The sequence below is a fragment of the Glycine soja genome, chromosome 9 (genome assembly GCF_004193775.1).
Source record: "Glycine soja cultivar W05 chromosome 9, ASM419377v2, whole genome shotgun sequence".
NCBI classification, from domain to species: Eukaryota; Viridiplantae; Streptophyta; class Magnoliopsida; order Fabales; family Fabaceae; genus Glycine; species Glycine soja.
This window is the reverse complement of record NC_041010.1, coordinates 35,931,438-35,943,509: the sequence shown is the minus strand read 5'-3', so window position 1 is coordinate 35,943,509 and position 12,072 is coordinate 35,931,438. Positions and strand designations below refer to the sequence as shown.

At 28.3% G+C, this 12,072-nt stretch overlaps 2 protein-coding genes across 2 annotated transcripts; both read left to right on the top strand.

Annotated features, from left to right (window-relative positions):
* Nucleotides 1-957: 957 nt before the first annotated feature.
* LOC114368952 (embryo-specific protein ATS3B-like) lies at nt 958-3,055 on the top strand. The gene is made up of 3 exons (XM_028326255.1): nt 958-1,202; nt 1,330-1,443; nt 2,505-3,055. The coding sequence occupies exons 1-3, from the start codon at nt 1,080-1,082 to the stop codon at nt 2,829-2,831; spliced, it is 564 nt and encodes a 187-aa protein (XP_028182056.1). The 5' UTR covers nt 958-1,079; the 3' UTR covers nt 2,832-3,055.
* A 3,308-nt stretch (nt 3,056-6,363) lies between these two features.
* LOC114368618 lies at nt 6,364-9,826 on the top strand. Its single transcript, XM_028325835.1, has 3 exons — nt 6,364-7,562; nt 7,687-7,835; nt 9,274-9,826. Exons 1-3 carry the CDS (start codon nt 6,618-6,620, stop codon nt 9,524-9,526), a joined length of 1,347 nt encoding a protein of 448 aa, XP_028181636.1. The 5' UTR covers nt 6,364-6,617; the 3' UTR covers nt 9,527-9,826.
* Nucleotides 9,827-12,072: the final 2,246 nt, after the last annotated feature.

Here is a 12,072-nt window from a genome sequence, read left to right as displayed (position 1 = left end):
TGTAGTTATTTTCATATCAAGTGTATTTAATGTAGTTTACTGCCATGTTGATTTTATCAGCAAAGGTAAATAATATATATTAAAATAATATAAGGGGTGTCAAAAATCCATATACAAAGACAAAAAACTAGACATATTCTTGTTGTATCTCCCCTTGGTTAATTACAAAGGTAAGCTGGTTAAGCATTTCGTGCATATGAGATGGAGATAATATGTTTTGGTACATACAGAGAGAGTTTGCTATCACTCCCCGGTGAATTTGAGAAAGCAACTGAAGTTAGCAGAAAGCAACTGGGGTTAGTACATGTTAGATTTTGTTTTTTTTATTATTCTTAATATTTTTTTTATTATTCTTAATATTGTCAATGTGTTGACAGAGTTAATTTTTCGGTCTTTTACGTTGTTTTCAGGTTGAATTTATCTTGCATGTCATTGGTTTAATTTGTTTCTTATTATATTAATGTTAACAAGTCTTTTGTGTCTTATAATTTCATGATATAAAATCACTAATTTTTAATAAATTTCACTTCTTATTTAATAAGAATTAGAAAAAAAAGAGTGGCAGAGAGTTGCCAGCATTCCTCATAATATAATTTGCATGGACTCGACAAAACCTTTTTTCGTTGCACGTTTTTATTACTACGATGAATAAATAATAAGAAGAGAAACTAAAAAATAAAATAAAACTAATCTGAAACTTTTTCATTTTAATTAAGAAATCTCGTGGTCCCGTATTGTTTTTTTAACGTTGTCCTTAGATACTTCAATTTAAAAATTCAAACTCGTGCAACGCACGGAAAATGTACAGCCAGTAAAATAAACACGGAACGACGTGGACAAGGTAGTACGCGAGTCGTAATGTCGCATTTACCCTTCCTTGACTCGACGACGACGTTTTTGCCTTTTGCCGTTTATGCGGTGCCGTGATGCATATAAATACCATAGTGGTGACTTAACAGTGTTATCCAAAGCAGAACAAAGAGCCATTGAACTTTGACTATAATATTCAGAGTTCAGATTACTCACTCTAATCTTCTAAGTTTTCATTTTGGGGTTTAAGTTTCTGAAGGAAAAAAAAAATGATAAAGTTTGTTCTATTTTTGTTCTGCTTTGCCTCTGCACTGACCCTTTCAGTATCGGAGTCCAAATCAGCTTCAGTGCAACCTCATGCTGCTGAATCTTTCTCTGTTGGATATATTCAGGTACTAAAATATGTTTTTTTTTTTTAATAAATTAAACTTTTTTTTTTCTTTTGGTGTTGTTTCGTGCATAATATGAAAGCTAAATAATACTTTTTTTGTTTTGTTTTGTTTTGTGTGTGTTTAATAGATGAAGACTGCAGCGAACTGTTCTTACCTGGTAGTTATATCTACGAGTTGTTCATCGCCTAAGTTCACAACGGATAAGATCGGTATCACGTTTGGGGATGCTAATGGCAACCAGGTTTTGCCTTTTTCCTTCAATCAATTTCTAGATTTATTTAGTTACTTATTGTGGCGTGTATTTAACGGGTTCAAGATTTAATTTTGAAGGAAATATTGATGAATATTTTGTTTCTAGAAGAGTTATAAACAAATAGCTAATTAAAATTGAACTCGACTGGAGAATCTTGGTCATGAATATTCAGTATTTTTAGGGGCTTCAAATGTTACTTGCAGCTAGTTTATTTATTTATTTGTTTTTGTGTGGAGGTAGGTTTGTTTTGTCATTATTATTATTATTATAATATTTTTTTACGATATTATTATTTACTTGTTTTTCATTAGTTTTACAACTACTTGTTTTGTTATCACATATGCGTCTTAAATTGACAAAAATAATTTTTTTTTGTCTAAATAAACTGAACAAATACGTCCATATATAGTCAACTGTTGTAAAGTGTAAATTAAGTACTGATATCACTTCTTAGAGCTCAAAAGTACATGTGTTTAGAATGGCAGAAAAAAAAGCCTTTTGTTAAGTGCTATAATTAACAAAGTACTAGAGGCTTCTCATTTCTAATGAAAAGTTAATTAATCTATATTGTGCTATGAAATAAAATATTCAGAGATATTCATCATTCGTTTCTTGTGTTAATTGGATTCGTAAACTATGGGCAATATATAGTCTAAACTGCAAGGTATAATGGTCAAAGTTTCTTGATTATCGTATCGATAGTTTATTTGTAACTACTTATGTTTATGAAAAAATAACCAGTTTAGAATGTTTCTGTGGTTGATTACATTTTGAATTTGACTTTTTGTTTTTTGTTGGATTTTTGCATTTGACTAAAACATTAATAAATAGCTGGATGACTTAAAAACTCATGTTTGTAAATTAATTTGAATTAGAAAGAGTCGATTTACTGATTTTTAGCTTATTTAAAAATAAAAGTGCTTAATTTGGACCAACTTGATGATTGAACTTTTAAAAAACACAGTAGTATTTTTCTACATTTACTAGTAAAGGAAGCTTAATTTGGACCAACTTGAAACATTTTCATTATTATTATTATTATTTATCAGGTATATGAACCAAGACTGGATGATCCAATTTCAAGGACATTTGAGCAGTGTTCTTCAGATACATTTCAGATAGATGGTGCTTGTGCATCTCCAATTTGCTATGTGTACCTATATAGATCTGGGGCAGAGGAAGGTTGGGAGCCTGAGAGTGTGAAAATCTATGGCTACAACTCAGAGCCTATTACTTTTGATTTCAACACCTCCATCCCCAATGGCACATGGTATGGGTATAATCTGTGCGAGACTCCTTCTTCTTCATACCAACTATCCCCTCAGAAATGGTTCATGAGTTTGGTTCTAGGCTCTGTTCTTAGTTTTTGGCTGTAATAATGTTATGCAATTAACTTAATCACACATAGCAATACACCTTTTACATATAGCCGTGAAAGGTGAAACTTAGTAGTAGTAGTATTCTATGCCGAAAGTAGGGACATGAGATGTGTAAGGCCAAAGTCAGTTGCTTTGTGACTTGGTGGTTTTCATGCTTTGTGGGAGTTATGTTAAATTTAAGTTAATGTTATGAAAGGAGAAATTCTAGTAGTATACTCTAATGCATGTCTTAATTTTAGAGAAAATGGTATATGTATTGATAATATAAAAGTTTTTTACACTATCATCTAAGAATAAACTCTTATGAATATTAAGTTTGTTAATTTTTATAATAAAAATTATTGTTATATATTGTTAATCAATTAAAAATTATTGTTAGTATGATTTTTAAGATAATAGTTATAAAAATTAACAATTCATATATGATATTTTTCTACTGACAAATTGATAATATGAAAACTTGTATTGATAGTACATACTTATTAATTACTTTTTTAGTACATTTTTAATTATTGGTTAAAATTTATTAAAAATCATTAAATTAGGTATGAAAATTAAATAATAAGTAAGAATAAAAAAATTGTATGAATTTTAATAAATTTCAGCCCACCATAACATAATATGATCAAAAGAGCGTTATGAGCGAGGTAGAAGGAGAAAATAAAATGATAAATGAGTTAACCTAAAACCTATCCCATGTAAGAGAACATTTTGCATAGAGTATTGGATTTAGTTTTCTCATATAATTAACTATTATTATTATTCTTAGTTATAAACAAAATGTTGAAATACTGTATAGGCATAATGAATTTTCCCGTGAATGAGCTTCTTCAATGTAGTATATGTGTCATTACAGTGCAACAGGAGGTAGCAAAATCTCATCCCTTAAATAAAACCTATAAGAGGGTATATTTGTTAAAAAAAATTAGTGAATCACATGATAAAAAAAAAAACAAATACGCTGAATAATTTTTCTAAATTCCACATTTGATAGTTGGACAAAATTGACATTAATAAGAAAATAGTGATACGAAGGAGATGAAGATCAACCCCTAAGGAGAAAAATGTCCAAGTTGAACTATGTAGTTTGGATAAATGGACTAATACAAAGTTATAATGGATAGCAATAATGTACCCATGCCCGAAATGGATGACAAAAAAAATAAAAAAAACAAATCTATGCCCGAAATGATCATCCATTTATCATTAGATACTATTGTATCCTTGTTAACACATATATATTGAACATGCCACCACTGAAGCTCCTTAAGCAAATCATAATGTATTCTTTAGCGATATTAAATCAAATAGACTAAATTCTAAATTATATATTTTAACATACAAGAGGAGGGACAACGTAATATTGCATCTTTTAAAGAGAAAAATGTAATTTAATTTATAGTTTAAAATAGAAAGGAATGTTAATGTAATATTTGTATCTCTCACACAAGGAAAGGGAGTGTAAATTACTTTAACAATGTTAAATTAAATGGACTAAATCGTATATTTTAACATAAAAAAGAAAGCCATGTAATATTCACATATTGCATAAAAGAGGAATATAAATAACTCTTTTATTTTTATTACATTATTCCTCTCATCAACTTGCTCTTTTTCTATTTTTATTACATATTACTTATTTCATACTTGAGAATAAGGTGTTATTTGGTTTTCCATGATTTGTTCTCATAATGTGTTTTTGTGTTTTTTTTTTTTTTGGTGTTGGCTGATTGGATCCAATCAATTCTGAAAAGAAAAATTAATTTAGATTTAATTATTTTATTTTTATTAATTTATTATCCGGTTGGTTTAATTTACTTTTTTAATTGGATCCCGTCTAATTTAAAATGATTTGAGTTGAATTAATTTTTGGTTTTAATCCTACTTTTTATTTTTTTAAAAAAATATTAAATAAAATATAAGATATATAATAACAAATAATTTCAAATATCAAATATCAAATATTTTATTTATATATCATTATATAACTAATAATAGAATATTTATTAACTCAAATAAATAGTAAATAAAAATAAAAAGGAGTGATATTTTAAATATATGAATAAAAATATATTCATACATGTAAATTCGGTCTGAATTGATTTTTAAAATAAAATCCAAAATTTGATTGGATGCAATAAATAACTTCAGTATTTTTTTTTGCATTGGTTTTTTCCATCAGCTCAGAGTGAATCAATTTATAATCACACCTAATCTAGTTGTCTTTCTTTTCTTTTACACAAGCGTATTTCGGCGAAACGATCAAATGGGACATTTTTTTTAATTACTATTCGAGCGTGGGTTTTGAATTATTACCAAAAACAAAATAAGTGGTAACATTTATTAGGATTTCTAAGTTGAAAATTGTAAACAATGTTTCGACTTTTTTTTTTTAACTTAAGTCGTAATAATTGTTTTTTTTTACGATTTTAAAGTCCTTTACACTTTTTTTAATTTTTTTTATAGAAATTATAAATTCATATACAATTTCTATTTTTTTTGTTTTTCGTATATTTATTTAAAATTGTAAATATTTTTTAATTATTTGATAAATTATAAGTTAATACTATTTTTAATATTAGTAATAAAACATTTTAACATAATTTACATGATTTCTGTTTTTTTTATGAAACTGTAAGTTGAGATATAATTATTTTATGCGTTATTATTTTTTATTTGAAATAGAAGTCGTAGCCTTTTACCCGACTTCAAAGTCTTGGAAGGTTATGCGACTTCTTTATTTTTTTTAAATAGATTATGCTGATTTTTTTTTTGTTTTAACGTTAGTTTTAAAAAAATTGTTAAATATATTAAAAAATTCATAATATTTGATAAATTATAAATTAATATTAATAATAAATTATTTTAAAATTTTTGTTGAATAAAATACATTTTAATATTTTTATTTAAATTTAAGTGTTTTGTATTATTTTTTAATTTATAAAATAAATAATAATCCTTGATAAGTTATAAGTTAATATTATTTTTTTAATTTAAGTATATTTTAACATTAGTAAAATATATGGAAAATAATAAATATAAAAATATATTAAATAAAATATAATAAAAATATAGAAAATATTAAAAAAATTAAATATTAAAAATATATTAAGCAATATAACATACCTAAAATTAAGAAAAATTTAAATAAAATCATTTAATTTTTTTAAAAATATATTAAATAAAATTATATGAAAAAATATAAAATATAAAATAAAGCTAAACTAAAATTAAAAATATTTATTTATTAAATAAGTAAATTAATAAATTATTTACAATTTAGAAAAATATACACGAAAAAAAGTCATAAATATTTACAACCTCTATAAAAAAATTAAAAAAATATATAAACGACTTTAAAAAGTCGTAATAAAATATGACCTACAACTTAAAAGTGTTATTTTTGTAAAATTAATTAAAGTCATAAAAAAATAAAATTAATAATATCAGTTATAATTTTCAAGTCAAAGGTTATAACACGATTTATTCTCTCTTTTTTTATAATAATTCAAAATGAACCCTAAATGAAATTAAAAGAAAAAAAACCCCATGGTCGTTGGCCGTGTATTTCTGTGTTCTGTTTATCTATCCAGATTTTTCGATTTCTTAACGGTAGCATGTTCTCACGCCTTCGTCAACCTTCTGCGTTTTGCCACACTCATTAATCTATAATCTTGAGGCTTCGATTCACCACAGACCCTGAATTTTGAATTGCTCTTAAACTTCAAACTTCCCACTTTTTTGTTTTTGTTTTTGTCGTTTGGATTTGGTGTTTTCAAGATCATGGGGTGGTACAGAAGGGGAAAGCTCGCTCTTGATCATTTTCGTAGATTGGCTTCAAGGGTTACCCCTCAAAATCCAATTTTTCAGCGTGGTGCGAGGATTTGCTCATCTGGGTATTTGGATTCAGGTTCTAAAGTAGCTAGCTTTAATGGGTTCTCTTCTTTTTGTTCAACTTCTCAGAGATTAGGCACACGGGGTGTTGTTGGAGTTAACAGGAACTTTCACAATTCGGTTCTTTTTGGGGCTAAGAGATTTTACTATGTTGACCCTCGCAATGTGCGTCATTTCAAGCCAAGAGGGCCATGGCATTGGTTTGAGAATCCTAGGCATGTTTTCATTGTTGTGATGGTTGGTTCAGGGGTTTTAATCACTGTGTATTTTGGTAACATAGAAACAGTTCCTTACACAAAGCGAACCCATTTGATTCTGTTGTCGAAAGCCATGGAGAGGAAGCTTGGGGAGAGCGAGTTTGAACAAATCAAGACTGGTTTTAAGGGGAAGATATTGCCTCCTATACATCCTGAGAGTGTGAGAGTGACAATGATTGCCAAGGATATAATTGATGCATTGCAGAGAGGGTTGAGGAAGGAGGAACAAGTGTGGAGTGATTTGGGGTATGCATCAGAGCATGCTATGCTGGTTGAAGGGGATGGAAGGGAGACATTGAATGCATTGGCTGGGAGTGAAGAGAAGATTGAAGGGAATTGGGCCAAGGAGGATGAGATTCTTGACGATAAATGGATTCAGCAGAGCCGGAAAAAGGGTCAGGAAAGAGGGTCACAAGCTGCAACATCACATTTGGATGGGTTAAATTGGGAGATTTTGGTGGTAAATGAGCCTGTTGTTAATGCCTTCTGCTTACCTGGTGGGAAGATAGTTGTGTTCACTGGTTTGTTAGAGCATTTTAAAAGTGATGCAGAGATAGCAACTATTATTGGACATGAGGTATTATACTTGTGCTTGGTTTAATTTAATATTAAGAGACCTAAAGCTTGCACCTTGCTAATTTTTTGTTTTGCACAAATGATACGCGAACATGTTAGTTTATACGGATTTTCTTGTGAGTTAGGTTGGGCATGCTGTTGCAAGACATGGTGCTGAGGGGATTACCAAGAACTTGTGGTTTACTATTCTACAGTTGATACTTTATCAATTTGTTACACCTGATATTGTCCACACAATGTCATCCCTTTTCTTGCGCCTACCTTTCTCCAGGCGGTATGCTTTATTCACTGTCACTCTTTCTTACCGATTAATTTTCTGTATGGTCTTTAATTGCAATAGATTCATTTCATAGAAATTCATAGAAGGATAATATTTGTCATGACTTTTTTAAATATGTTGAGTTGTGGAGCAATGCTGCTGATTTGTTGGATTTCCAAATAAATTGCTTTTTTAGACCAAACAGAACCAGTAGCTTATCACAATTTTCCTTCAATTTGACTGTCAGACCTTGAATACTTACATTTTTCTTACATGCGAAACATTATTTGAGCTTGATATTAATTTTCTATAAATAATTAGAGATTCTATTGCATTACAAGAGAAGAGGTAATAATAATAATAATAATATAAAAAAAAAACCTATTCATGTCTAATTACCAATTCGAATCTATATGCAAACTGCATGCTTACTATTTTTATACCGTAACTTCAATATGTCGTGTCCAGATGTATGGTTTCTGTACCGTGGTAAGATGAATCCAGTTGATGGATACATGTTGAGTGGCAGAGTTGATATTCGTTGCAGTTGCACTTGTACTTGTATGATCAATAATTATCCTTTTAGCTTCCTAATCACAATAGATTATAAGAACATATGATTGATTTTGTGAACAACCTACATGGGATTTGTGTAAGTATCTATAAAATCCAGATGACTGCGATGATTTCAAATAGTTTGGACTCTGGAGACTAATTAAAAAAAGAAAAAAAACAGAGCATTCACTGGGCTATCTTTTGTGAACTTGTGAAGGCATTAGAAAGCAAAACTATATGGTATATCCAATGCTTAACAGTTAACATCTACATGCACTAACGCACGAATGGCTTTAGTAAATGAGTGAGTGATAAATAGATGGTCTGAGTGCCCAATATAGGCCTCATCACATAACTTAGTACACAATTCTTGAATGCATTAATTCCACGTTTATATATAGCCATATAGGATTCCCATCGTGGTAAAACTTTTAGGATAAAAAGAAAACTCTGGTAATGTTTATTTTATAAAGAAAACATGTCATTAAACAAAGTAGGTTACCGTTAGTGTCCTAGTGATAATTCTTGTTTATTGATCGTAATTCATTTAGAGGAGGGCAATGCTTATATCAGTTGTATGCTCTCAGAGCTATATCTGCTCTCTAGAATATTGTATAATGACAATCATATCAAAAGTAATTTTGATGGATTTCGAACCTATTTTGAATTTGCATTATAATTTTGATGGATTTCGAACCTATTTTGGATTTCAAGCTGCATGTGTTTGTTCTTCTCGGTAGATTTACATATTGAACATATTGAAACTTCAGATTATTGTAATTGTAAAAACCTTTTGGGATGCAATGCTAATTATGGAGGCATTAACAATAGTAATATATCTTTTAATGCAAGCTATTTTGGGCTACAAATTTTCTAAGACAACCCAATTTATTCACAGGATGGAAATAGAAGCTGATTACATTGGGCTGCTGTTAATTGCATCAGCTGGCTATGATCCGCGGGTGGCACCCAAAGTGTATGAGAAGCTGGGAAAAATCACTGGTGGTAATTCTGCCATTGGGGATTATCTCTCTACTCATCCTTCTGGTAAAAAAAGAGCAGAATTGTTGGCCCAAGCTAATATAATGGAAGAAGCAGTTACTATATATAGAGATGTAAGAGCAGGACGTGGGGTTGAAGGTTTTCTTTAGGACTGCACAACCACCCCTTGTACTTTAATATAAACTTCAATGGATGGTATGGTTTCATCGAAACTTCAATGGAAGATTAGTTTAGTACAAAGTACGTAGTTGCAATTAACTTCTGTATTTGTTTGTGGGAGAATACCCCCTCTTGCCAGTTTTTCCAATCCAAAAATACAGAAATAAGTTAAGTGTTTATAATGTGTAGTGTACTGAAAATAAAGAGTATGAAATTGGTGTTATACATGATGTTTTAAAGTGGTGATATACTCACAAGAACAAAGAAAAAGTAACTGTTAGTACTTGGTAGCAGGGAGGTGCATTCTTTTATGTTCACTCCTATACAATTCCTTGATTTCTTTTTTCTTGAGTTGAATCTAATAATTTTTTTTTTAATATACCTTTATTAAAAAGGACAGGAATAATACCATTAGAAATGTCAAAGTAATGAATAAAAGAAATAAATGATATATTGAAAATTACAAATAATTTTGACGGTTCCGTAAATATTTTTTTAATAATTTTTGATATTTTTTAAATACTATTTGAAGGAATGTTTTTTAAAATGTTAGTTTTTAATTTTTTTACTTTTATTCTTAATTTATTTTGTTTGTTATTTTTTTAAGTAAATCATAATTTTAATATTTTTTTGTTATTTTATATTTTCAGCTATTTCAATAATTAGTTTTAATGAACACTTCTAATTTAATAAAGTAATATTGCAGTTATTAATTAATTTTTTAATTAATTTTGTCGAACATAGCTTAATTATATTTCTTAATTAATTATGGTATAAATAATAATTGATAAAGAGAAATAGAAGGAATAAAACTAGAACTAGAAGTTTTCACCTTCTAGCTTGATATTAAAAAAAAGGTAAGTAAATAAGCATGACATATATCACATCAAAGGGTGTTACTAGTGACCAATGTAAATTATTCTTGGTCTTTATTAAGGAGCTAATTTATTTATTTTAGAATTATCCGTCTGAGAGAATTGTGATTCTATTGAATAAAATGTATAATAAAATCATGATTTCATTATTATATAATTATTGTACTCTCTTATTAAAATGGAATTGTGATTCTGTTGTATACATATACAATGGAATCACATTGTATATATTTGTTTTTCAGTCCCCAAAATAAAAATGGAAACACATTTTCAATGAATAAAAAAGGGGTGCAAAAAAATTACACAAGGAAATTGTATTTTCACACATTTATGTTGAATATTTTTTCACTAAAAATTAATTGCATAATTAAGTTATTTGTTTACTTGAATTAATTTTAATACAAATTATATTAATGATGATGCATATCACCTTTTGTAATGGTAATCAAATTAATTGTTACACAAATTACCTTTTTTTTATTTAAATTTGAGTTAATAATGACATAAATTACTCTTTTTATCTGTAATAAAAATAATATCATGAATTGATTTGATTACGATTAATGAAGATAATTCTTATAATAATTAATTTGATTATCTTTATAAATGGTAACTTGTGCCAATTAATTTAATTTGAATTGAAAAAGATATTGAGCACTATTAAAAACGGTAAATTATATCACAATTAATTTGATTACTTAAAAAAGATAAGCTTGCATTTATAATTAATAAAAAAATCATAAAAACAAAAAAAAAACACAATGAAAATACAAGTTTATTATGTTTTTTTAAAACAAAAAATACACAATAAAAATATGATTTTATTGTGTGTCTCAACCAAGATGACATCAGAATTGTGTTTCCGTTGTGTATTTATTTTTTGTTTTCAAAATGTGAAATAAAAATACGATTCTATAGTGGATCTCAACAAAGATCACAACATAATCGTATTTTTGTTGTGTATTTAATATGGGGTGAGGAGAAGAAAAACACATGTAAGATGAAGGGGGAAGAAAGAGGTGTATAGTGTTTAAACAAAGAAGTAAAAAGGGTATTTTCTTAGAATTTTAAAGTTTTGTAGGGGCCAAGAACAATTATGGTAGAACCAATATAACACGGCACACCAAAATATACAAGCCCAAACAAATAAAGTACTAAAGGCAGTTTAAGGTCATTGTTATTGGTACACCCTTTTCCACTAGGTGCACTCCATTTTTTTGGCCCTGCACCTGAGATCGATGTTTCCCAATCTATTGAGTTAGAAACTAATCTTGCGATTTTTAACTGTCACTAGCTCAAGAAAATTTTACACACAAGGAGAATCACATATGGATTCTCACGCTAATTTTTTGTCATTATAGTTTTTGTAATATTATATTTGTGATTTATAAATTTTTTATAATATTCTTACAAATTTTAATATTATCATGTGTGTTAATTTTTTTTTACTTGATATTATTTTATATTTTTATTGTTTTGAAATTGTTAATTTCAGGTATGGGTCCATGTATGATCATTGGTAGTAATAAATGCATTGGAAGTCCACATGGCAATAGAGAGAGATACAACGTAACATGGCTTGTTGATACTGCTACTAAGCTTGCTTATGGCTCCCTTTGATGATGATGAAATAAAGCAAGCAGTGTGAGATTGTGATGGAG

Bases quoted from the DNA above. Each gene is read 5' to 3' on its own strand.
- LOC114368952 (XM_028326255.1), top strand. From the start codon at position 1,080: ATGATAAAGTTTGTTCTATTTTTGTTCTGCTTTGCCTCTGCACTGACC. The intron at 1,203-1,329 runs GTACTAAAATAT...TGTGTTTAATAG, and splicing joins TCTCTGTTGGATATATTCAG to ATGAAGACTGCAGCGAACTG. The intron at 1,444-2,504 runs GTTTTGCCTTTT...ATTATTTATCAG, and splicing joins GGGATGCTAATGGCAACCAG to GTATATGAACCAAGACTGGA.
- LOC114368618 (XM_028325835.1), top strand. From the start codon at position 6,618: ATGGGGTGGTACAGAAGGGGAAAGCTCGCTCTTGATCATTTTCGTAGA. The intron at 7,563-7,686 runs GTATTATACTTG...CTTGTGAGTTAG, and splicing joins CAACTATTATTGGACATGAG to GTTGGGCATGCTGTTGCAAG. The intron at 7,836-9,273 runs GTATGCTTTATT...ATTTATTCACAG, and splicing joins CGCCTACCTTTCTCCAGGCG to GATGGAAATAGAAGCTGATT.